Source organism: Saccostrea cucullata, unplaced genomic scaffold (assembly GCF_032062105.1).
Source record: "Saccostrea cucullata isolate Sc308-1 unplaced genomic scaffold, CSIRO_AGI_Scuc_v1 ctg1322, whole genome shotgun sequence".
Lineage (NCBI taxonomy): Eukaryota > Metazoa > Mollusca > Bivalvia > Ostreida > Ostreidae > Saccostrea > Saccostrea cuccullata.
In genome coordinates this window covers 321752-349361 of record NW_026930818.1, presented here as the reverse complement: position 1 = coordinate 349361, position 27610 = coordinate 321752, and the positions used below count along the sequence as shown (strand labels likewise).

At 34.9% G+C, this 27610-nt stretch overlaps 1 protein-coding gene across 7 annotated transcripts; it reads left to right on the top strand.

Moving 5' to 3' along the window:
* Window positions 1-917: 917 nt before the first annotated feature.
* Window positions 918-27432, top strand: LOC134230238 (uncharacterized). Of its 7 annotated transcripts, none has more exons than XM_062712005.1 (16): window positions 918-1014; window positions 5857-6554; window positions 8950-9124; window positions 12555-13747; window positions 14977-15180; window positions 17288-17474; window positions 17860-18035; window positions 18286-18637; window positions 18846-19556; window positions 20116-20355; window positions 22251-22382; window positions 22744-23004; window positions 25460-25661; window positions 26683-26867; window positions 26979-27024; window positions 27306-27432. In XM_062712005.1, the coding sequence occupies exons 1-16, from the start codon at window positions 939-941 to the stop codon at window positions 27364-27366; spliced, it is 4899 nt and encodes a 1632-aa protein (XP_062567989.1). In that variant the 5' UTR covers window positions 918-938; the 3' UTR covers window positions 27367-27432. The 7 variants fall into 7 exon arrangements, with proteins under 7 accessions (XP_062567989.1, XP_062567987.1, XP_062567991.1 ...); XM_062712003.1 differs by having other exon boundaries at window positions 20116-20409; XM_062712004.1 differs by lacking the exon at window positions 918-1014 and adding an exon at window positions 4593-4926 and having other exon boundaries at window positions 20116-20409.
* Window positions 27433-27610: the final 178 nt, after the last annotated feature.

Genomic DNA, 27610 nt, shown 5'->3' with positions numbered 1-27610 from the left:
GGGTTTTTGATACGCTACTCTCCTCATTGAGATTTCTATAATATCCTTGGATTGCTCTCTTACGTTAAGGTTTAACGACCCCCCCCCCCCCCCCCCCCCCCCCCACCCCCACGAAATAGGATTTTCGACTTTGGGCAACTTCCAACTTTTTTTTTTACTTGTCAACTTTTTCAGGTAAATAAAATTTTTTTCTCTGGCTGGACTTTCAAAAACGATGCTACGCGCCTGCGCTACTCTCTTCATTTAAGAGGAGACTAATTAGAGTATCAGAAACCCATGGCTAGCGAAGATGCCGTCCCCCTGTAAACGGCCAGAGTACCACACCTCGAAATTAAAGAACCTGTGTGTTGAATATTTCTAGCCATTTGAAATTCAACCAAATGTACTAGCATATAATGTATCGATTTTCAATCCATGTTATTGAATTACCGCCAATATCTAATGTTTAAATAAGATTTTCTTTGTTACTTCTTACGTACGTTATGCGAGATATTTAATTAACTGGGCCAGATTTATTTACATTTATGCAATGAACTTTTGTTGAGGGTAATTAATACCTACACGAAGATGGAGCCGCTGATAAAGCACGCCAATGATTTACTTGTATGCAGCAAACATTTTACTTCAATTGTTTTACATTTTCTTAAAGTTTTTTGTTCTGTCATGGCAGCCCGTATCACAGTCCTTCAAATCTCTACCCCACAAAACTGTCCCCTATCTAAGATCAGTCAACATGACACGCGGACACGTGTGGCTTGTCACTGCGTGCTAACGTTTAGTTTTTCGATCTCTTGGCAAAGGTTTGACTTCATTAATACACAAACGGACCATTAGACACAAAGCCAGAGTTTTGACACAGGTAAGTTAAGTAGATATTTACACCTGGTATTACTTATAGAAAAACCACTGAAGAACAAGGTGTGTTCTTGTCACCATGCATGGACTTTTACCACATTGAGCAATTGCTTGTCACCTTACTCCTTAGAGTCTATCGTGGTCAAAGGAAACTTACGCGTGAGTACTATTAGATGTTCTTTCAGTGATTCGTATCTTTTAGGGTAAATCAGGTGTGGGTCTATTTTGCCATTTTAGGGTCTTATATTGGACAAAACTTTATTTTGATATGAAAATTCTTCAAGTCATTTACCAGGGACATGGGATCAGTTAATTATGTATAAGTGTTTTTGTCGATTTCATTTTGTACAAAGCTATCTGTTTTGGCATTTGATCATTCTACAAAAATTGTCAGAGACAGTATCATTTCACTGCACAATAGACGTGTGACTATCAATAAATGCATGTTTGTTGCTTGAATATAAAATACCAAAGTTAACGAAACCAAGTATCGTATTGCAAGAAAATATCTGCAATGGCACCAAAGAGACGCCGACCCGTAGTCATGTTAAAAGTAACAGTTACAGGGGTACGTGTACAGCCATCACAATGCTAACCATGTCTTTGTATGTGTGTACCTGGCTTTTCCATTAAATACGTAGCAACGATCCATTCTAGGGGATTTTAAAGGATCTTTCATGTAATAAATGAGTTTTCTAACAAATCACATCCTTATCATTATTTTGGCAAGACTTGTAAGAAAACTAATTTCATTCTTTTATGGGCAATTGAAGAATAGGCATCGTCAACACTGTGAGGCATAAATTGTTTTTTAAACAGGGAGATAGCAACAAAAAATCAGCTGAACGTAAATTTCCTTTTTACTTTAAAACCATTTAACGTTTTTGGTGCACTTTACGACAACCATAAAAATAGACCGAAGGACTGCATAAGACCAAATGTGTGCTAGATGTTCAAGGGGATTCATAATTATACAAAAATGAAAACTCGGTTTGTCGAACTACAACTTTATTTCTTGTTTTACCACTTATGGAACTTTTTCAATACATTCAAAAATCTTTTCAAGTATCTAGAATAAATATGTCAGGCAAAACGGTTTTTAAAAATCGTTTAGAATTTAGCACCAATGATATTTGTTTTTATAATAACTTTTTTATTTGCAATTTTATTTCTCAGAATTGTTTGAGAAGCTCATTCAACATTAAACGCCATTGATTTTGTCCTTATTTGTTTTCTATAAATATTTTACAGTTCAAAATTAATATCTGATATGACAAAATGAAAGCTATATAGACCCTTTGAATAAAGTAAATTTCTTCTATCAATGAAAAGGTGCTATTTGATTTGCATCCAGACATTTACAAACAAGGGGGTTTAAATCCTAACCCTTTAGTTAAGAATTTTCCTACTGAAAAGTAGATACTTGTCGTGTCCCTGAACGCAGGGTATTGATATTAAAAACTTTTCTGTATTCCACCCACATACCTTGTCAAATGTTTGCTGAAAGGAGAAAAATTAACAAAATGCTAAACTGTAGCGACAGTGGTCACCGCCACAATATGTTTATTGCAATAATTTAAATCATCAAGGAATTGCATGCTGGATTGTAAATCTTAGATTGATTGATTGTTTGTATATTGTTTAACGTCCCTCTAAAGAATTTTTCACTCATATGATGTTCTTTTACTAGTCTCTATAGCCTAAACCCCGCCAGATGTTTAATATGCCGTAATCACCACCACTTGCCGGTGGAGAGCTGCAAATTTTGTATTTAAACTGTATTACAATTAACCAATCAGATAAGGCGAAACAGAAAAGCATTGAGCAAGGAGAAAATTTTATGCATCTTTTAAATCGTGCCAGCACCTATTACTCAATGCGACACGAGACCTCGGAACTATACGGTCTCATCCGAAGGACCGGTCTCTGCGTCCACAGTTTCTTACCTTGTGTATTTTTATTATACCGAATAGGATTCTTTAAACGTGAAAAAAGTACCCGCAACGTAAGATTTGACTTCTATATTTAGCGACTCTACATTTTTTTTTCATTAAAAAAAAAGGGGGGGGGGGGTAGCAGACGCATCTCCCACAGGGTGCTTGCAAAATTATGATAAGTAACACTGTTATTACCTTCTTTTAATAAAGTTTGTTTACAACTTTTGTTTCTTACCTTGTGTATTTTTAAAAATATAGGGCCATTCTTTAAACGTGAGAAAAAGTACAATCTGCTTGCATATAACGACATATAGATGTGTTTGACGGGGAAATTTTATATTTTCGAGGTATTATACACTCTTACATTTTTTTTTCATTAAAAAAAAAGGGGGGGGGGGTATTGCTACTTCATCACTGCGCCACGCGGACGACTGTAAATCTTAGATGTCAGGAGGCAAAAAAAGTTATAGATCAATATGTTACAAAACTGATAAGTGACCACATCATTAAAAACACATTTTGTAATGAAAAAACCTTGCATTGTGGTGGCCCATATAGTTACAGTTATATGTATATATGCATTCTCATTGATATACAACGTATACTTGTATAAAACAGAATTTATCCCTCCCTTTCAAGTAGTAGACTCTCTGTCGCATTCAGTTCGATATTTGGATATACAGATGAGGTTTTATTAATTGACAATATTCATCTCCATTCATATGTCATTTCTTTATATCCACGCAAGCTGGAAATAGAAGACACTACAGAGTTTGAAACATCTGATTGGTTCAGAAGACATTAATGACAACTAACAAGTACATGTACCTCGGCTGTATGACAAATAGATGATACATGTATATTATAGAGTTTCAATTAATCCTCAACTTCCCCAGTTATATAGTAATACATGTATTGCACTATCATCTGTGTAGTGTTTGTGTCTCTCAACTGATTGGGTACGCAAGGAGATGTTCTAACTGCGATCAATATTTACTGAGACGGGCTACTGAAAAATAAGTTAATGTAACAACAATCTCGCTTTCAACAATCTCGTTTTAAGTCGCCATTTCGCAGAGGCCTCGATATAAAAATCTTGTTTGCAAAATCATCTGGTTATATTTTGACTAACATGATGACAAATCACTGTACCACTGACTCTCTGACCTATAGAATCGACCATTGGGATACTTGCTGCTCAGAGGCAACTAGTTCTTGCTGGAGTCGTCCTTCTTTAGAACTTGATAAATGAATCTTCATTTTCCCAGTTGTTTTAGCAGATATATATTTCCTACAACCCAGGCTCGTTTATTATAATCTCCACCTACATGTAGATAATGTTATATCTTTTTCTTAAGGTTATTGAAGGGTTTAAATATGAAAAATGGTTCAAACAAAAACAAATATTTAAAGCAAACATAAGAAATGGCAAAGCTTTCAAGACAAATGAAAATCTGTGAGGTTTCGTTGCATCTTTTTTAAAGACTGTGTGCTTGACCCTCACCTCACCACAATAAAATTATTAAACAGATACACCCATATAGAGGGTTATTTTAAAACTGCAACGTCAAAGCCAAAGGCTTTTGTCCATTTGCTATTTAAAAAGGTATGAAACTTTTAAATCCGCTTTTTTTCGGCACGAAAATAAATTTGTTTTCTATTGAGATCACATAATAGGAACTAATTGCAGGTCGTGATGGTTTGTAAAGAACTAGAAGGTTAGTTTGTTGTGCTGGGGTAGGAGACCGGGATCGATTTCTGAGGTGTACGCCGTCTTCTCAGGTAGATCCACGGCAGAATATCGATTATCGAGAGATCTAGCTGTTGTTGTTCGGTCTGATTAGTATAGTTATAATTCAGGCACACAACTAAACATTGCGTGTACAGTAGGTCTGGAATTGGTCAGCTCTCGGAACACGGGGATTGAAATTGACCCCCTCCCTCCCGATTCCCAGACTACTGGAGGGTTCTCTGTTTCCAAGAGAAAGACTAGGATGTTATCAGGGAGATTTTATCAGTGAACTTTATGTTGTGAGTTTAAGTGTACGAGGATATAATCGGATATCGTACATTGTGATCTTTGACTTGCCATTACCAATGTTGTCGCTGATGCAGGTCGCCGCTGCCTTGCAAGGTAAATCACTGATTTAAATACCTGGCCGAGGGCTCTGATTAACTTAATTATTCTTTCACCTTGTTTGTAGACTTTTAATCAATGAGCAGTAAAACAATTCTCAGTTGGGTGCTACTTGGCATTGTTTTGGTTAATAATAATAGGCAAAGCTGTATATAATCACTGATATAAGGTCTATTTCGCGGCCACCCCGTTTTGGATTAATAATGAAACAAGCAGATACATGCATTCCTTGTCGGTTCTATTCTCTGGGGACAAATACCTTGTGTTTTACCTGTCGATAAAGCTTTTTTTATTAAGGTGTTAATATTTGATCACTGCGTTAAAGTGACATAACCATCCCCTAGTACTTTATATTGGGATGAGAGAGAGAGTGGATCCAAGGTATACATGGATTTAGATGAAATATGGCAGAGGTGTGCACAGGTAGGTATGGGGTAGGGATTATCTAGAATGTCTTAATTGTACACGTACCGGCTAAGCGAAAAATTCCAACATTGTTTAAAGTATAGACACATATTTTATTCCATCTACTGATTGTGTGTATTTATTCAAAGTTTTGTCTGTGTCAGTATAAGAATTTTATCTCGATAATCAATGAATAACTATTTTATCTCTGTACATGAGTTTTTAAATTGTAGGATTAGAACTACAGATCGATATGTTTGTATTTCTTTAAATCGTTTAATCTTCTAATGTACCAGACTGGTGCAATTATAGTGAAAATACTTTAGCACATCATGCATAGAGCTATATCGATACCACATAACGTTTCTTGACTTCTTTTCATGTGAAACTTTCTGTAGAACATGTAAAATATGCTGGATCGGCATACACATGTATCTTTATTTCTTAATTGATTTCATGCAAGAATGCATGCTGAATCGGCATTCACATCCATTGCAATATATCTTTATTATACAATTCCAGGAGCCGGTTCGCAACAAGATTTAACAGAGGAATCAGAGACCCAAAATAACAGAGACACAAAGAAAGGGGATCAATCTTCTGCCCCGGAAACTCCGACGGAAGACAACAACAATGTGAACACTACCGAAGACAAGGGGGCGGAAGAGACCGAACAGAAAACTCCAGCAGTCGACTCCCAGTTTGGCGGATCTAGCGTCTTTATACGTGATTCCGAAGACGAAGGGGATTCCGTGGATGCCATTCCTTATTACGAAAACATCGAAAGTGAGGCTTCAGAAGTTTTAGAACAGGAAGAAGAGGAAGAAGGAAAGTTAGAAGTGAAACCAGAAGTGATTGATTCTGAATCGGATAACGAGGACGTAGTGGAAGAATCTGTCGAAGGAAAAGTGGATGTTTTACAAAGTGGAGCTGTAGTGGAGAAACAAAGTGTGGAAAACGACGATATATCAGATGAAAAAGAAAATGAGGAGGTAGAGGAAAGTGACGTCATACAAACGGTAGAGGAAAGTGACGTCATACAAACGTCAGCCGAAAACACCACAGTGACATCTGAAATTGACCAATCACAAGACGAGATGCCCGGGAGAGAGGATGAAGTGTTGTCACCCTCTTTACAGAAAGCCACCTGTCGATACAGGTGGGGCAAAACACTGCGCACCAATTCCCACGATGTCGTCTTTTTTCCTTCGTATAAAATGGTAAGAAATCAATAGCTCAAACGATTTACTAAAAGTGAAAATAAAATATTTGAGCATACGTAACAAAAGAAAAAAAAATAGTAGTTGTGTAAAAAAATAAATTTTTCTTTGCATTAAGGTTTAAATTGAAAAAGTATTTGAGACGAAGTTTCCGACCTTATAAGAGTTCAAATGTTCAAAAACATCTCGTCGTCGTTTTGAAAATGAAATGTTTCTGTACTTTAAATAGGCTTTGTTACTGTTCAATGTATTTGTCAAACTGGATTAAATTTCGATTTCAAATTGGAAAAGTATAATGTTAGCGTTTCGCAAACACATGGTTTATTGAAATTTTACACTCTATACAAGTACTCTGTGTCGAATTACATGCTTTATTATCATGGCGAAATCATCATTGTAAATTGAATCATCATTTTACACCAGTAATAAAATAAAACGGCATAACTGTTCACAACCAAATTCATTGTATTCAGGAAAACCTTATATTGTACTGTAAGTATGTAAAATGAAATGAGATATAAACTTTTGAATATTTTACAATATGACACGGAACTTTAATTGTGATAGAGAGTGGGACGAAAAATAATGAAAAGGCAATCAAATCATGGGAAAGTGTTGCACATGATATACCGGTACGTTCAGCAAGACAAAAAAGTTGAAACATTGTATATGCTTCAGCCCTCCCCTGAAATACGTTCAAGTTCGTTCACGAAACAATTATTTGGCTTCTCAATTTCCATCCTTGCTAAACTACACATGTACCTTAAGGGGGGACCTATGTCCGATAAGTCTTTGTGTGAAATTTTCAAAACTTTGACATTTCCTTCCTGACCACTTGCTCTTAATTTTTATGTATAAAAAACAATACCTCTATATGCTTATTTTTACACAGGAGCACGCGCAAAAACAGTGTGAAATGCTAAAAATAGATTATTTTCAGACATTATTGTTCTACTCCAAATATACGCTAAAAAGAACCAAAAATGTCAAATCACATTCGAAATCAACAGGTATTTAATTTATATGACTTATATCTTTAAAATGAAGGCAAATTCAATGCAATTCATTGCACATGAAAAATTATAAAGGAGCACAATGTAAGTATCACCCCGTTTTTCTTGTCGTATTTTTTACAATTCTGACATGCATAACAGGTAATATTTTGAAAAGTCTTTGTGTGAAAATGTTGTAATTCATATTTTTTTAAAAGAAATGACCCCTCTCTTTATTTTAACATAGAAAAAAATATACCTTTATGATAAAATAAACGAGAAATATGACATTTTCTTTTATTTTCGTACTCTTTTGTCATAAATATTGACCTTTCTGCACTAAAAAAAGGTAAGTAAGCACTGACAAACATCTGAATATAAAACTATTTTGCAAAAAACGAGTATTTTGTTTTGATTAGAAGTAATTTAAACAGATAAACTCTTTTCTTCTTCATTTTAATCACCCCCCCCCCCACAATTTCCCCGTCAACAACCAACACCTAATAGAACCTAGGAATGACTTTATACAATAAAATCTACATATACTATAAATCAATAAGTAAATATAGGTACAAGTACATTTCTGATTTTTTTTTCTGATTTTTTTTTCTTAAATTTAAGACGAGAGAAAGAGGGATTTGGTACAATTAATGGTAAACATAAAATTAAACATATTTCCCTGATTTTAGGCGCTTTCTTTGCTGAATTTTATCTTATATTTTTTTGCGCTTTTATATCAGCATATCATGAAGATATTTCATTACCACTGAATTATCAACCAAAAGAGAATTCTAATATTAACAAACTCCATAAATCAAATAAAACTGCTATAAATGATAAAAAAAATTCTTGTTGTAAACTGTGTACGTTTTTGATTTTATAACAATGTTATGCCTATAATCACAGTTGCAAAAACAAACGTCGCTATTGTGACGTCACATAACGCTGCTTTGACGTAGAACGACATAGGTCCCCCCTTAATGTGTTTAGTAAAGAAGAGGACGTGATTGTTAATTCAGTCTTTATTTAAATACTTTTCTAATGCCCCCCCCCCCCCCCCCCCCCCCCGCCCCAAGGTTCCCAGGCATGCAGATCTGTAGGCTGTAGCTCTCTAGCCCAGGAAGTTTTTTTTTTGAGCAGGGAGCTACAAATCTGCAGCTAGTATTCCCCCAATATAAATAATTTTTATATAAACGGAGAACATCATTGAAATTTTGAAAAATCAAAGGTGTTGTGGAATTCATTCAAAATTTATATTAAGTGGGGAGGGGGGGGGGGGGGCAAGTTGGTGCCAGTTGGTCTTTGCCATATATTAAGTAAAGATGGGGGTATTCATTCCTTATAGTTTTTCGAGGGACCTTTGTAATTATCTAAGTTGCTGTTCTTTATAAATCTAATTTCAGGAAGAGCCCATTAGACTGACTTGGGACGAATCAAACGAATCTTATTTCTCACCAGAGCTGGAGGTAGCCACCGGGGTGTACCGCGGAAATCTGGTCATTGAGGGAAACACCTACCCCATAGAGGACGTAGTCATCAAACACTACACATTTGAAGCAGATATTTACATAAAAGAAGGTAAAGATTTTATTCCGGAAAAATCCGATCTATCTTTTACCGTTTCTAAATTTTGTACTCGATTTGCATTTCCTGGTTGAGTCGCGCATCTTTTTGATTGTAGAAAAATATAAATTGAAAGTTAAATTGTTAGGTATAGATTTATGGTTTTATGTACCGAAGATGTTTTTAGAATTGAGTTTAAAATGTGAACTAATTATGCAAGAGAACCAACGGAGTCTTGGTAATTAATTTTCCCTGTAAATTAAACACAAGATTAATGTAGTCTACTGTCTAGTCTCTTCGTGCATCGAAATTTGAAGACGAGAGAAAGAGAGGTATATATCTGGTAGATGAGAATGAGATGGTTCCCAATAATTTTTTATTTCATGTGTACAACATACACTGTACAACTGACTTTAAGCTTGTTCACTGTTACATGTTAAGAGATACAAAAAATTCAAATGCGGCACATTTTAACAATTTCACCGGCCCATTTTACAAGATGTAGAACATACAGATTGACAAGAAATAGATGTACATGTATAAACAGTAAATTGAAATTTTATATGCAGCAATATTGAAGGAAACGCACCAAAAATGTGAGTGCACTTGTGCATGTGGTTACCATAGTTATTGAAAAAATATGGTGGGAGTGCTTGTATATGCCTTATGTTTTGTAGTTTAAAACAGTCTGCTTTTTAATATAGTTTTTAATGATAGAGAGATGATTATTTTATGAAGTCTTAGATACTGACAATGCTGACAAATAGTGTGTGTGTTCTCACAGACCTTTATTCTACTTAAATAAGTCTTATGAAAATGGTTGTTGAGATGGAAATTGCAAGGTAAAAATATAATACATTACATGTTTTTTTAGGGAAACGTGTGACATTGTTATCCTGTGAAATGTTACCCTGAAAGAAAGTTGTGTAATAATTTTTGTTGTCATTCTGAATTTACAAGGCATCAAAATTTATAATTAAAGGAAAATATCTGTTACCATTATCATGGACAGGCAGGGTAGGGAAATAATGCTTTTTAAATGTGTTTAAACCAGCCAAATTTAACAACTTTAACATGAATGTGTAACAAAGTTATATCTGTACTTGTACTTAGTTAATTAATTTAGATTTATTTTGATGTATTTGTATGCATGTGATATTGTAGAATATTTAGAGTATTTTGTACATTGTATATACATTTACAAAATTATGCTGAACATCTCCTCTTGACTGTGATTAATACAAAGTCATATATGTTTTGCAACATAAATTTTAGTTGATACATTATGCTGGATCATGAATGACATTGAATGACACTATACACAGTATGGTATATGATAGTATATAACATAAACAATGCATTATATTATTTGATTTCAAAAGAAAGGATCTCACTGACAGAAAGAAAAAAAAACAACTTTAAATTCTAATATAAGGGTAAACCTTTCATCTTTAATCCCTAATCTCAATTCATTAATATTTGATAAGTAAAACTAACACAGGTAAAGAATTAACCTGAATTTGAATGTACACAATGTGTGATTTAAATACCACCCATCTCACACCCGGCAAATATTCTGACCTCGGTAACATGTCTTAACAACACATACAAAATCAACAATATTGGCATGAAGGGGATATATCACTGTTAATATTTTATGAATGACTAGATTTATTAAGAATAATAGACGTGGACTGTTGAGTGATTGTAATGTCTTGCGGTAGGTGTAATGGTATATTTAACCTATATGATATGTGAAATATAGCAAAGTTTTATATATACATATGCATGCTCACCACCATTGATTCCAAATATGATGAATGTCAAATATGATATTTATATATGATGAAAGCCAACCACTGTTCATGATTCAAAATGGCCTGTCATTGGATTGACCATTTTACATGATATAGTTCTACCTATAAGATTTACAAATTTATTTTATTAAAGTTTTATGACACAGTGACATACTTTTAGATGTCTATATATGCCTTAGGAATGTAAAGTTATGTAACTTTATGAATACTTCAGAATCTGACTTTTTGCTCTAGTAGAACATTTCAATGTATTTCAATGCTTAATCTTTTGGTTGCATCCTTCATTTTCTGACCCTTCCTCTAAGTGTCATTGTGTAACATTATGTGATAATAACTTGATTACATGTATTTTATGCCAAAAAATGCATCTTTAATTTGTTCAATAACCCAGAAAATGCATGTCCTTCATCTTTGGCAGGTTTTGATCATTTTTTTACTTCACAAACACAGATAATCCTGACACCCCTGCATACCCCTCTTGTCTGTTACAAGCTGTATATAATGCAGTGCCTTGGTGACCATATCTTCAAAATATTTAGATAAACTTTATGGTACTTGAGTGTTAAAGTTCTGTTAGGGCTATCTGTCTATCACCGTACAGCTTTTGTTTGTTATCAGCTAAGACAAGAAGCAGTCCATTAATGTTTGACAATAGATACAGTAAATGGCATTTTTCAGTGCATGAGGCTAGATGTCTCTATCAACATTCTATATACCCATTTGCACACATTTGTACCGGTATTTCATGTGAATACCCTTATATTTTTCTTTCCTTGTTAATTTTTTAAATTAAGATTTCTTTTAAATAGGTTGTTGCAATATTCTTAAATGTTCATTCTTGTATAGTTTATTCATGTAAATTGTCATGTAAATTTGAAATATTTTGCCTTTTACAGAAAAGAAAATCCAATGAAAGCTATAGCTAGCATAACAAATTACCTATAAAATGTTTAAAGTTCACTAGGTATAGGGGATCAGTTATAAATTTATTTTATTGACAAAGATCCGCTAGAAGCATGTGTTTTGTCTATCCATTATGATACGTGTGAAGCGTTGACGCAGTAGACAGTGACATGCGGCCATGCCTGTAGTGTTCCGTAAACCTTCACTGAATGTCTCAACAAAAGGAAAAGTGATTTAGGAAATGACAAGCCATTGATAGATCTGTTTTATTTATCGGTGTGGAGTCTTTTGAAATTGTATACACTGCTATCAGTGACTGTATTGAGAATTTTAATGTGTGTGCCCCAACATGTATAGATTTCAGCGGTCCATATTTTAAAAGAATATCCATTATCAGAATTTATCAGTTGATTTAAACTATTTGTAGTGGATTTTGTTCTTTGGAAACTTTACTCCAGCTTTGTTAGATTTAACACTTTGTCTTAAGAGCCATTCTTTTAAGGCATAAAATCTGCTGTTTGTGAAGCTGTAGTGCACAGAATTAGGGAGGATTTTGTCCTAGAAGCATATGTTCTAGGGGTAGGGATCCTGTGATCAATTTGTATAGTTCTTTTTCTTAAAATGTATTTAAAATTAAATTGAATTAAAATTAAATTTTAAAAAGTATGTTTTAATTGTTTTAAGGGCTATATTTGATATTATAAACATTTTTTGTGTGATTTCAGATCTCATTGAAGATGAAGTTGGAAAAAGTTTGATTCCAGAGGAGGATGAATTGGTAGAAACAAACAACCATCAAGGGAGTGAGACAAATCAAGGAGAAGACTACAGTGAACAACAAGAGGTAATGGAATCCTCTCTCAATCTCTCCAACAAGTTTGAGGAGTTGGTCAAGAAACAGATTTCCCAGGAATCAAGAGATGGCGAATTAGAGCCACTCAGCTCAGCAGGACGAAGGACTCCCATAGGAGATGTTGCTGCTGAACCATTCCAAGATGGCACCATTGTAGATGATGTGGTGGAGAGGCCACATTCTCGATCCTCTGTGAAAAGTGCTGGTTCTGTGTCACAACCCACCACTCAGAAAACGGTGGAGGAAATTATCCGAGAAGTCAACAGTGCTTCAAATAGTGCTGAACTCTACAGCAGTGAGGGAGTAAAATCCCCTGCGAGGTCAAATGAAAATTCTGTCTCTGGCTGTGTTCATGTGGTTGTAGAGGATATAATAGGAACACAAGACATGAAGTCCCCTCTTGGTTCTCCCTACCACTCAAATCAAGGATCACTTAGACAGACCCCTGTCAGAGATGGGTCAAGGTCACCTCAGAGGTCAGTGGAGGGGTCACTACAAGGTTCTAATAGACAGACCCCCACAGCAGGGTTTGTGGATGATGTTCTTGGCCAGTCAACTCCCATAAATAGGTCAGAGCATGGATCTGCGAGACAGACTCCTCAGCCAATGTCTAACCACTCCTCACTGAGGAATACTCCTCAGCTGATCAGTGACGTCCTACAGACGAGTGGAGACAAGTTATACTCCGCGGGATCCATAGGGTCGGGAGGAAGTCGTCCACAGAGTCTGACTAGCGAACAGGAACTCAATCAGTACTTTGAAAAAAGCGGCAGCCTCCCAGGGTCAGAAAGGTCAGGGTCAAACAGGACAACCCCACTGATTCCCTCACCCAATGTACGAGCTCATGAGCGTGCTCACAGCTCGTCCAGTCTGCCGATCATCACGACACAACAGCGGCTACAGACAGAAGGACGGAGCCTGACGCCAGATAATCACATCAGAGTTCCGGGGGAGATATCACCAGCTCTTAGGGGAGCTAATCCAGCTGTCAATAGGTCTAATGTGTCATCTCGAGCCAGCGAAAGAACACTCACACCGGGGGCCGTCGAGAACGGATACCATGATGTAAGTCACTAGAATGTCTTAACCTGGACCTAAAATGATTGGCTTGCCCTTGTGGATATTGTTTTTTTTTAACTAAAAATTGATTAAAAAATGCTTTTCTATTACTAAAATAAATATTCAATTATGAGATATCTCATATCGGTAATCCCCAAAAAAAAATTTGGTGACTTCTAAAATAAGTAATTTTGTTTCATTTTCTTGTGATCTTATAATTCGCATAAGTGTATTATTGAATCAGTGCTAGTTTCTAAAGTGATCAGGATAAAGACATTATACTCAGAGAAGCATTACTATATTGATAGATACTGATACTGTACTGTACATGCTAACATTGAGTAAAAAAAAATTCAATTTCTTTTTCCGTTACCTGTAGCTTTGAGCAATAAAATTTCATTCAAGAAATCCAGCATCTTTAGTTATAAGATGTTTCCATTTCAATTTCAAAACAATTTTTAGCAAATTTGTGGAAAATAAGAAATTAAAAAAATATATATATTTGTGATTTCATTTAAGGAAATTCCATAATTTTTATCAATATGAAAGCCTGACTACTTTAAGCAAACACATTCTGTATGCACAGTGTAAACTAAGGAAAAATAGATTCACACACTTACTGTTTAAATTTATTATTTTTTTAAAAGCACATTATTTACACAGCATAGCACTGAAGCAGAAATAATTAACAATGCCTCTTTTTGTGTCATTAATTATGAAAGAGGTTAAATGCGTGATCATAAAAGAATCGATGTCACACCTCAAAGCATATCCTAGGCTTAGTCTCAACATGCCTCAAAAAATCAAGAAAGTGTATACTTTCACTGTCAGAATTTTGTTATAATTGATGGATTATCAGATTGGTGAATTTGCAAATATCAGATTTCCATAGACTTAGGAGGTAATTTTCTGATGTACACACTTTATAAAAGAAGCTTTTGAAGTGAATGTTTTGAAGTGAATATTTGTTTATATGGATGAGTGAGATATGGATTATTTTACCTGCTGAGCAGGTGTCTGTGAGGTAATTACTGAGTTTATATTGATCTTCATCACCAGGTCAGATGTATTAATTCCTCAGATAGCAGCATTTTGTAGCTAAATGATATTATTTTCATCTTCTCTTAAGTAGGGAAATAAGGCAATACATGTATCTCTCTCATTTGTATGCATCAGTTTGATTACTGCATTTGTCACTTCTGATTTGAATTCATGGACGTTTTGTGTGTACACAGGATGCACAGAGTCAGAGAATTCAGGACCTTGAGGACAGTGTGAGGAACCTGAGGAAGTTGCTAAGCAGCCGGGAGACAGAAGTTCATGACCTCACCTCTCAGCTGAAGCAGTTAAAGACCTTGAACCAGCAGCTGACTGAAGAGTTAGACACGGTGAAAATGAGGGAACAACGCTCCTCCCCGGCATTTAGTAATATACAGGAGGTAAGAGATTCTGCCTTAATGAGGCCGAGTCTAATTCGAGTGCGCATCACTTTGCGCAGCTTTTTAATTTCATGCAGTCATTTGTGTGACAGTACACCTTTGAAAATTATTTTAATTTTAATTAAAAAATGAACATTATTTGTAACTCCTACTGATCTGAAAAAGTAATTTTTACAACTATTGGAAAAAGAACGTTGAAATGTCTAGAACAACATCACCATTTTCGGATTTTGTAAGCAATGCATGACCCTGAAGATTGACGCATGACTCGCTTTTATGTTCAAGACGTCCATGGATATTATACTAAAAACTGATGACGTATCTTCCCAAGAACATACTAGCAATCTAAAAATTGCTCTTTACTCAGCATTGTTAAGGCTTGAATTAGGGGGCGGGGCCTAATTTATACGGGAAAAGTTTACTGTGACGTCACACAAAAATATGACTTTTATGTATTTCTCATTGTACCTGAAAATGAAATAGTTTGCAACTTTTAACTGTATTCGCATAATAAACAACAATAAAACTTATCAATGCATTTAAAAAACCTGCTAGTTAAATCCCATGTAGCTGGTTATAGACAAAGCACTGATCGACATGAACTTGTAAACATGACGTCATTTTTGTAAAAATGACGTATTTCATGTGCTGTGAGAGGCAGATTGAGGTATTTTTTAACAATGAAAAATGTGTTTTATTATTAAACGAAATATTATTTACAGGTTTTAAATAGTCGATTAATACCAATGCATATCCTCTGTTTAGTGCGATTATTAATTTGTTATCAAGAGAATGTGTTTAATTAATTATATCGTGTTTTTATGTACAGGTTAAGTATATTTTACATCGACATGCCTCATAAAATCGCACATTCGCAAGGGCATACACTTCATAGATCTTAACCATTTTTTGAATATAGATAAAGGATATTTTTCTTAACTTGAAAAGTGCTGCTGCTTTCTTTAAATCGAGGGCGTGATTTTATAAGTACACAAAATATTTGGTAAAAGTCAAACATATTTCGACATTAGCTTAATTATCTGAAAATTTAACTATTGAAACGCGAAATATATTCAAAGCAGCAGCACTTTCCAGAAACTACAAAGTATGCAGATACAAATAATAACTTGAATTTTTAATTTCAACTAGGGTATGCCCTTGCGATATTGAAATTTGTTCATGACCTACATTCAGTACACTAACTATGCAATTATCACGTGACTGTCCACCGATGGGACCAAACTTCATACAGTACAAAGTGGGTTATACTATGCTATTTCAATAAGTATTTGTGTTCTGAGATAATAAAATAGCTAAATTAAAATAAATTCAGTTTTTAAAAGGTCCCCCTTTTTTGCACGTCTATTTTCCGTTGATTTCTCATAGTAGGCCTTAACAGTGCTGCGTATGCCCAAAAAAATTGTATGCACCCGATAATTTAGCAGCAAAGATATGTATTTATATCTTAAAATGGCAATTTTAGAAGTATTTGGCTTGAAAAAATAAACTAAGTAATTACTACTAGACCAATCGAGATGGTGAACTTTTTTGAAATTTCACAATTTGGTGACTTTTTACATTTACTTTCATTTGCTTGAATGAGAAAAAAATCCCTATGGCAAAAGTACAAAAAATATGGAAAAAAATGTAATAATTTGGCGATTTTCCAACAAATTTCCATAGGGTCTAATAGTAAAGTTTGACAATATTTAAGATGGCCCACTAAAAAGTTGGGGTGGTAAACATTCGATTTTTTAATCCTAAAACAATAAATATAACCGTAAAAATTAATTATAAAAAAATCATCAAAATCCCTAGGGCAGAAATAATTAGACATGGCCTCGTTAAATGTGTAAAAATTCAGTAGATGTTTTGTTTATGATTTATAAAATTTTGCAAGAATCTGCCTGTTTACACATGTACAAAGTTACAAACCTAGGTCATATCTTTTGAAATAAATTATAGATTAGACATGTCATTCATCATAGTGAGTGTCATTAATTCATGTTAGGTGAAAGTCACTTTGATAGGTCAAAGTAACATAAGAAAATCAAAGACTTCAAGTTCCACAAACATAGATTCTAAACTTTGATAATGTGTTTTGTAGCTTGAGCGGCAGTACAAGCAGGTGCTCAGTGAGAAGGATATAATGGCGGGGGAGATCGTCAAATTGAGGGATCAGATGGAGGAACTGAGAAGGGGGAGGAACGGAAGACCAGACGGGGAGACCAGCGAGATGTCACAGGGGATCAGTTATAATCCCAATAATCCCTATGTACTACAGAGGAAAATAGGTAAGAATGGACGTCAAAATGTCCCAGGGGATCAGTTATAATCCCAATAATCCCTACGTACTACAGAGGAAAATAGGTGTGGCTCAGTAAAATTAAAAATACCTGTAATTTGTAACTATATTGGAAACCAATACATTGTAATTAAAAAAAACTCTAGATAATCAACAATCTCTACATGTATAGAAAAACAAAGGTGAGAATATAAGCAAGATTTCATTCAATTAATCCCTGCACTCTTCGGAAGATACTAAGCTAACTTAATAAGTTGATATTGGGGGACAAGACATTACCCTCTAAATACATTTTTTTTTTTGCAATGAATATCTATATGTATGCACTCTACTTTATTAACTGGTGTGGTAATGTAAGATTTATCCGATTCCAGCTGATTTGGAGAGTCAGGTACAGGATTTACAGGAGGCCAATGAGACGGCTGTGTCAGAACTCTCCAACACAGAGCGGAAGGTGGAGGAACTACAGAGAGCTAACGAGGCCCTGAGAGTGGGGCAGGAATCCCAGAATCTGGACCTCCAGGAGGAGAACCAGAGACTGCACGATCAGGTATGGCTTGTACAGAATCATGAGAATGGAGTAATCCTAGGTCAACTGTAAATGCTCTAAACTTAGATGAGCTTAGTTTTGATCTCAGTCTCACTTTTGCAAAATTTTAATGGAATATTTAATGTAAAAGTGAGCTCATATATGTTTTATGGCCCAGATTCTTGATTTATTTTAAAAAGTTGCATCTTTGTTTAAAAGTGAATAAAAAATCTCTAGGACAGTAGTGATGACTTTTAATTCCATTTTGTAGATATCCAAAATGTATGAGAAAGGATATGGTGGCTCGTCGAGCACTGAACCAGAACACCGGATCCTGATTGAGATACAGCAGCTCAGGGAAGATAACCGGGCTCTGAGGGAGAGAAACTACAAACTCCATGAGGAGAGCATGCAGGTTAGGGAGGAACTGATGAAGTTGAAGCAGGAGGGACAGAGAACGATCCCCCCACGAGACGTCAGGGTGTCGTCACAGGAAGTCAGAAACTCGTCACCGCGGGATGTTAGGGTGTCGTCACAAGAGGCCAGAACGGCGTCACCGCGAGGCGCTAGGACTTCGCCACGAGAAGTCAGGGCACCTCTACACACCAGGGGATTCAGTCTGGGTAAGAACTTCAATTGTCTTGTCTTGCCCTCTTTCTATCATTACCACTTTAAAATAGAAATTTATAAAAGCAAATTATACTTCTTCTCATGTCTTGCATATTATCAGGGTGCTATTCTATGCATTTAACATATTCCTGACCATTTAAAGTTATAGCAAGCATAATGAACAAAATAAAATAAAATTCTCTTTCTCCCACTTTTTTATAGAAAGGACTTTGGACCTAGGATCAGACAGGTTTTCCAAAGAGAGAACTTTATCAGGCAGGCTGTCATTAGAACAAGAGGATGCTAGACTTCTAAGTAGCATTCACAGACAGACGGACAACAGATATAGCAGAACAGAGGCCGATTCACTCGGGAAATACAGGAACAGTGATATGAAAGACAGTGCTACCAAAGAAGAAAACTACTTTGGTCGCAGTATTCAAAAGGCAGAAACTAGGCTGAGGAGCAGTTTAGAAAGAGCTGATGCTAATTTCAGAAAAATTTCAGATGGAGAAGATATAAAGCCTAGATTTGATAGATTTTCAAGACTTAGCAGCAGTTTAGATAGACACACAGACAGACGTAAATATGACCTTGAAGATACACCCCGATCTGAAGGTTACAGGACGGGGCCCGAGGGCGGGGATAGGGAAGCCCTGCCAACCACACTACCTCGTTATAATACATCCAGACAATCTGAGTATAACCAGCCAGGCAGGGAAAGGTCAAGGACACCTGACAACACTGTCACCATAGAAACAGAGTGGCATAAGTTTGACAGAGAGAGAAGCAGAAGAAATGAGATTCCACCGAGTAAATCATGCTCTGAGCTCTCCAAGCCATCCTATACAGAACCTTCCTATAAAGAACTGGAGAGGAACACTTACCAACATGACTACCAATCTACCCCAAACTTTGCTGATAAAAACAGAGGTAGGTTAGGACTAGTGCGCTTTGCTTTATTACATGGCTTGTAAAACATCATAGCATGAATTTATTCCTTTTATTTTTGAGAGTGCAATGTAATATGCATGCATGGAACACTAATTCAATACTTTTAGAATAAAAATTTGAGAGTGAAATGAGAAATATTGAACAAAGCTTTTTAGTTGATAGGCAATAGTTAAGCTCAGATATATATACAGTAGTGTTAGATAGTGGTAGGATAAAAATATTTAGATCAGTTATGACAGATGCTAGCTTAATATTACTGTGATATATCATGGAAATATTTATTACAGGAATAACAACTACTTGGAAAAATGGAATTCTTTATATCAGAAGTAATTAACAAGTCTGCAATCAATCACTCTCTGAAATTTAATGAGCTTTGTCTGGTTTTGGCTGTGTAACAAGTTTCACTGATGCATTTTCACTGAAAAATGAGAATTTATTTCCTTCCCCTTGAACCTGTATTTAACAAAACTCACAATGAACACTGGCCTCTTTTTACTTACTACTGTTTTCTTCATTCACGCATGACTGGTTATAGAATGGTCACGGTCAGAGGCAGATCTTAGGCATGCTCACTTTACCTATAGAGGGCGCTCCAGAACGCCTGACCCCCGGATGTCAGGTCGAAGGTCACCCTCTCCTGGTTACATGGATCTTCCATCAACCTCCAACTATCAGCGCACCACCTATCACTTTGACCACACCCCTCGACCTAGATTAGACCACGCCCCTCGACCTAGATTAGACCACGCCCCTCAACCTAGATTAGACTGGGATGGTAGGTTTGCATGCGTTTATTGCGTTCGCCGCTTCCACATTGGTAGTCGACGAGGTAACCAACTAAAAATATGTAGAACTGGAAGTGTGGCACTGCCCCCCAATGGTGGTTGTCTAATTTAGCACTTCTGGTGAGGTTGTTGTGTGCATGTGGTCTGTTCTTATTAACCAGAATATTCATATTTCTATCTAACTGTTGTTTTCTTTTTCCTATTTGTAGAATCACACTCATTTGCTTTCTTTTATATATATCTACTCAAGAATAAAAATTAGCACCATTATATTCCAGGTTGGAGAAGAAAATCGTGTTCTGAGGAAAACTTTAGATTTTGAATATATGACACAGAAAGTTAAATTTTAGATTAAACTAAAGAATGTAGTTAAGAAATAAGGTATCATTTTTAAACATCTTTTGAGATATAAATACGGGTTGGTCACGAGATTAAATTCCATAAAGCTCGAAGGGCTTTATGATGAATTTAATCTTGTAACAACCCGTATTTATAGCCCGATAGATGTTTTAAAATGATACCTTATTACTTATATTTACATTTGTGACCTATTCATACTTTATATTTTCCTGATTGTGAGTTTTAACGTGTGAATTGCATTATTTTTCAAACCCAACGGCATGCATGTAATCAACTGAATGCGCGTCAATCCTTTATTACGTCACAGTGAAATTAAGTCAAACGTTTATCCATACGGACATCTATGACCTCTTGATACGTACCTGTATTTATACAGTTATAGATACGCATTGCTTTCAGTAATGTTATATAAAGGAAAACATTTGCAAATGTAAATATTGATTTTTATACATTGGTAAATTCAAAGAATTACAAATGTCCAAAATGACTGCTAAAGTAGAAAAATTTCTCTTTCTGGGCGTAGATCGAAATGATTTTCTTCATGTATAATTTAGAAATTTAAAACTGTGATTAGAAATCGAGAATTAATTTGGAATTTATTTTCATAAGTTATAAACTTACTTTTTACTAAAAATGCATATTCTTAAATGCATGAAAATTGGTACAGTTTAGCTAACACAAATAAAGTCTCTTTTATTGACAGGACCTGTCTTTTTCCTAATCTCTCAGCTAGTATATATAATTACATGTACCCAGTATATGTGTAAATATATTCACTAAGAGCTAGAGCTTTTGCAACCAGAATTGAATTCATTGTGTAGATTTAACATTGTATATGTAGGTCTTTTCAAATCAGTTAAATCTAACAGTTTTTAAATCCTTTTGTACATTGAGTTGTGAGGGATTGGGAATTCAAATTTGTTTAACCTTACAAAGGGTTTGGTCTACAATGTGAGCTTTAATCTGTTTTAGTTCTAGTTTATGCATCCTTTTTACAGCAGAATTTCAGTGTTGCTATTGGAATGTATCATTATTTTGAAAGATATTTTGGTAATTTCTTTATGCTTTAATTCTATTCACTTTCTTTATTTACACTTTATTTTACCTGAAATCACTCTTTGGCATTCTCTATACCCAGACACAGAACTTGCATTTTACTTGAAATTTCTGACTCAGATTGCAAACAATTTTTGCACTACATATTTAAATTTTTATTGCACCTTAATAGAAATAAAACTCTTTATATTTTATTTTTATAACATTAAATTAAACGTTTTTGGTTCTTTCCAAACAGTAATTAAAAAGCTTTCATTATTGAATTTATTTCATCAAATCTTAGACAGTGCTTCTATATGGATATCTTATAGCTTAGACTTTCATTCTTTTGTCTTTGCATTTTTTTTAAAAACAAGTACCTGCATGCTTCCTGTGTATATCAGCTTCTCTTTCATTTCAGAGTTAATATCTAAATACAAAAGATATTTTTATTGACATTATAAATATCATGTTATATGCTACTTTACAGAAGAGCCCATCCCACCCCGCCCGTCCTCAGCCCTGTCAGAACGCAGCAATAACACAGACTATCTGACGGGGACCTACCACAAACCCACCAACCCAGCGCTCTCTGTGTACCAGTCCAGCTACCAGGAAAGAGGTAAAGTCATAGCATCACCATAGAAATTACAAAAGTTAACGCCCTGTGACTGTGATTTACCTTTTTTCCTAAATGGTTAAAAAAAATGCCAAAATACTTATTATTACTGTCTGTAAAAAACGGAGTGCATAAACTGCACATGCTTCTGCTTTCAAGGAAATACATTTAATATATAATACTTAAACTGAATAACTTCCATGACATTGTAATCAGTGTATTCTATTCTTGCAATAAGCTTTTAAACATTTTTTGAATAAATATAATTGATGGACAATGCTATGAGGCAGTATGAAATTTCTAATTTCAAAATGTAGACATACAATTACCATCACTTCACTGAATTTTTTTGTTTTGAAATAAGGCTACGATGGACTGAAGAAGTCGGGACTTTACCAGGACGGAGAAGAGAGCGACACTGGAACCGATATCCTGGTGAACACCAAGCTCCAGGAAGTCTCCCCGCGCCTCTCCCCGACCAGTCCTGACCCACAGCACAGACGGTCTGTCACCCACCAGTACAGTTACCGTCGGCGACGCGACTCCCTGGGATCTGAGGGATCTGAGGACGAGATGGAGCCATCGTATTGTAAACATCCACGATCCAAATCAGCTGACGGAAGGGGTGAGGATCTTATTGCAAATACTTCTAATTGGGAAATTGTGTTTTATTTATTATTTGTTAATTTAGCCCCTGTGTTATTTTACGCCCTCTAACACTTGCAAACAAATTTGGACTAGCTGTTTTAAATTCGTCCAGTCATAGTTTTGTGTAAGAAATTGTACTGTATTCTTTGAATTTGCCTCATTTTAACCTCGCTGTAATGAAGGTAGGGTGAAGGGACAAAAATAAAATGGGGATGAAAATTTCCCTGAGTACAGTACGAGGGTTGTCCCAGAAAAATGCGAACTTTTTGAATATTTCAAAACTATTCAACCAAAACTAATTATTTTTGGCATGCTGTTTGGAAATCATCTTTTTAGATATTCTGACCAAGTATTATAGGCCTGTGATGTCAAATGCATATTAAAGCAGCATTTAGATGATGTTAGACAGCGGTGGTCAGCTTTTACAAATAACTTTTGAATTTTTCGTTGTTATCAGGCTATATGGCAATATAATGTCAAAAATTTTACTCACATAAATACTCTATGATTTGGTGTAGTTGTGGTTTAAATTTCATTTATTTGACATCATTAATGACAGATATATGACGATGAATACCAAAGCGCTTTGAATTATACCTTGTCAAAAATGGTGACATTAAGCGGCAAAGTGGAGCACCAAATTATCAAGCAACACTATGTTGAGCAGGATAATTAAGAAAAAAGATGTAACTAACTAAAATATAACTATGGGGAACAGGTTTATATCTAGTAGAAAAGGTTTCAGGTTAACTTGACTGGTTATCCGATAGAAGAGAATAGACCACTTAAATAAAGACGAACTGAAAAGATAAGACATGAAAGGCCTACGTGAAAACCGCTGTTAAATAATTTGATCAAGTACATGTAGGTTTATGATCGGGAATGTGAAATTGTCTATTGAAAGAATTAACTCCTCAGTCTTTTAGTAACACTAGTATTTGAGATGTATAACTTGGTAACTAAAACAAGATTAAATACATTGCCGAATGTGGGCTTAAAAAATGAATATTTATAGACACAGTTTTCGGAACAAATTTTTAAACACTACAAGATATGTTTTGACATTGTCAGTGTTGCTCCGACGGCTGATTGGATAGATTTGTTTACATGACAGGAAAATTTTTTTTAGAGATATTTCACTTTTATTCAAAAAATGTTGATCATGATGTATTCCAGTTTTGAACTTTATAGTCTCAGTGAAACAAAAGATATTAAAAATGTTCACGTTTTTCTGGGACAACCCTCGTATTTCATTTTAAGTCGAATTCCAATTAAAAATATTTTCATTATGCTGCCAAGTATTTTTAGAATAAGGTTTTCTTTTTCTTTTTATTAATTTATGAAAGTAATTTAATTGTCCTAACTTGCAGAGAATGCAGAAAAAATTGTTGGTATATGTAATTTTTAAAACCTTTAAAAACTAACTGCTGTGTTTTATCTTGGAAAGAATTCAGCTAACATGCTTGTAAACCTAGTTTTATTTAAAAAAAGACAACCACATTAGGAATATTTAACTTTAATCTTGTTGCACCAAGAGAAAACCAGTACATAAAGCTCAAATTAATGCCTGCATTTTCCAGGTATATTTATTAATATGCAGGTCTTGTGTGTGTATGATTATTAAGGTGCAGGTAAAACATTAATTAAAGAGAATGACTAAAGGCCACAGAAAGTAAACACAGACAGAAAACTACATTGGCAAGCAGAAACGTACATTAAGAGAGCCGTGTTATTTAAAATACCCGGACCTTTAATTCCCGGAGTGATAGACTGCATGCTTAGTATTTTATCGAAAGTACATTTAAATTGAAAATCAATACCTAGGACCACATAGATCAACTAAAAGTGACATGATAGAACGCTACACAGGTATGGCCATTTGTTAGAGATATTTTCTTCCCAAATAGTAGCTAGCATCTCTGGTTTGTTTTATTTGAGTAGAAATGATTGTTGATGGCCATGTTTAATGTATTTTATGTACGAGGTATTATTCAGCATTTTAGACTTATTGAGGACATAAATATCTGCAGTCACATATGCTGACGGGGAGTTAATTCAGCTGTAAATTGTGCTGGGATATTTTAGTTAGGCAGCGGATATTATGCTTATAATTCTAAAAATTGGCTTTGTAGTTTTGATTTGTGGTCATTGATAGTATGAAATTTTTGATTATTACTGCCAGGTTGTTTATATTTCATAGATGGAATATGATTTGTAATAAACAGTGTAATCTGGATAATTGGTTATAGGGTTTTCCATATTTTGAATTTAAAATTTATTTCAACTACAGTTATTATAACTACGGTAACATTGGTAACATATGTTTAATTATGAACAGCAACAAATAACTTTATATATAAATACTAGTATATAGTGGAAAACAGCTCTAAGAAATATTTGCATGCAATTTTGATATATTCTTTTTTCCTCAGAATTACTGAGGGGTTCCCTCACGATGGGTACAGAAAGGTCAGGGACGTTTGGTACAGAGAGGTCACTGGTTATGTTGACCCAGCCCATGGATCGGACCCTCAATAAGAGAAACCCTGCACCCCCTACCGCAAATCTCCGGACCGTCACTCCCAGCGTACTCACTACACAACATAACAGGAACATGCTAGCAGCTTCCAATAGGTGAGACAGTATACACTTATCCAATGGTTGTGAGTGGGATAGCTCTTTTATCAAACCCGCGACAGGGAACTATTCCCCGAGGGCTTGCCCGAGGGGAATAGTTCCTGTCAAGGGTTTGATAAAAGAGCTATCTCACTCACAGCCAGTGGATAAGTGTTTTATTATACTGATGTATATTATAATTTCTTAGGTTTGAATTTACTTTGGTGTTAGATAATACTGCGAGAATGAGCTGAAATCCTGATGACGTCACAATGCTACATAAGTCATCATGACATCATCAGGCTATGGATTTAACGCTGGAAATTAAAATTGGCGTCAAAAATTGCATGAAAATTTTCCGAGGTGTGGGTAGCAAAAACTATACCCCGGGGGTATAGCTTTCTATGGGGGGAAATTTTCAGACTATGGGGAATAGTTATTTTACCCTCTGAACTTTATATAGGAAACATTTTAACAGAAGTATAATAATGTTAATTATAAGGGTGGCCAGAAGTTACATTGTATATAGTTGTAGCTCCTGGGTCTGGTATGACTTTTACTAAAGAAGTTTGGAAGTACAACTTTTCCAACAAATTTATTCTGTTGAACTTTAAAATTATATATAGGAAGACACATTGTACAATCAATGACGAGACAAGAAATTCATTTTAAAGTCATTTTTTAAGTATTTTAAAGTAGGAATGGCTATTTATACATAAACTTACTTTTCCTTTGGGGAAATTTAAGGGAGGTGTTGAAGGTGATTTAGTATAATAGTTAGTGTGGAAAATATCTCCTAAAGAACAGTATTTCAAAATTCAGATTAAAATGCATTGTGACTCTCGATTAGGTGAAAGTTAAGGCCCATGGAACTCGCTTTTTGAATTACGAACAATCAAATTTTTTTTACACCTGCAATTTGATGTAGTAACATAAATGTATTTTAATATTATGTTTCTCAATATATTAAACATTTCTTAAAATTAACATTAATTTATCTTGGAAAAAAAGAGAGTAATTAAACATTTTCTATTTTTAGCACTCTTGCACCTCTGACAACCGGGATGAAGCCTTTCTCTCCCCGTTCCCCTGGTGACATTAATTTAGAGGACGTGGTGAAATTCTCTCGGGCTGGTGGTAAACTAAGTCAAGGATCCGTGAAGTTTGTAGGGCATTTACCGGGGCGCAGTGATGCTTATTTAGGGGTGGAGCTAGATAAAGAAGGTAGGTATGATTACGAAAACATTGACAAAACTTTGTTATGGGAGTTTTTTCATATTTGTTTCCATTTATTGGTAAAATTTATTTTAACTTGCACTTTATTTTGGTTTTCAGATGGAAAACATGATGGAAAGTTTGAGGGAATGAGATACTTCCGATGGTATGAAAAATGTGTTTGTATAAATACTGTATACAGGGTTATTATCGCTCCGTCTTATTTTTGTCCTTTTACACTTGCAAACAATTTTGCCCCATTTTAAATTCGTCCAGTATACAGTAATGCTTTATTTTCCTGAAAATTATAAACTTTAATACCTTTATGTTTACATGTTCTGTGTAATTTTATTTCAAAATTTTTTTATCCTGAAAATATTTAAATTAGATAATTATGTAAACATGTTATGTGTATTTTTAATTTTGAAATCTTTTTATTTATTACAGTAAACCTAACAAGGGAGTGTTTGTAGCTTTCAACAAAGTCGTAATGGCCTGGACAAGATGATCTATGCTGCAAATATAAGAGTTATGTCCCTTAGAATGTGTCTCAGAAAAACCTGAAAAAGCCATACAATACGAGGGGTTATCAAAAAGTTCGTGGACTAGCGTCATAAAATTAAAACCGCTTTAGGCACGGCAATGAATTTTAAAATATTAAGTTAGCATCACCTTTTCTATCTTAAGTATAAACCATAAATTATAAATTTTACTTTATAATAAATTAGTAATGTATTTATAAGCATGTCCAG

Bases quoted from the DNA above. Each gene is read 5' to 3' on its own strand.
- LOC134230238 (XM_062712003.1), top strand. From the start codon at position 939: ATGGACTTTTACCACATTGAGCAATTGCTTGTCACCTTACTCCTTAGA. The intron at 6,555-8,949 runs GTAAGAAATCAA...ATCTAATTTCAG, and splicing joins TTTTTCCTTCGTATAAAATG to GAAGAGCCCATTAGACTGAC. The intron at 22,383-22,743 runs GTAAAGTCATAG...TTTTGAAATAAG, and splicing joins GTCCAGCTACCAGGAAAGAG to GCTACGATGGACTGAAGAAG.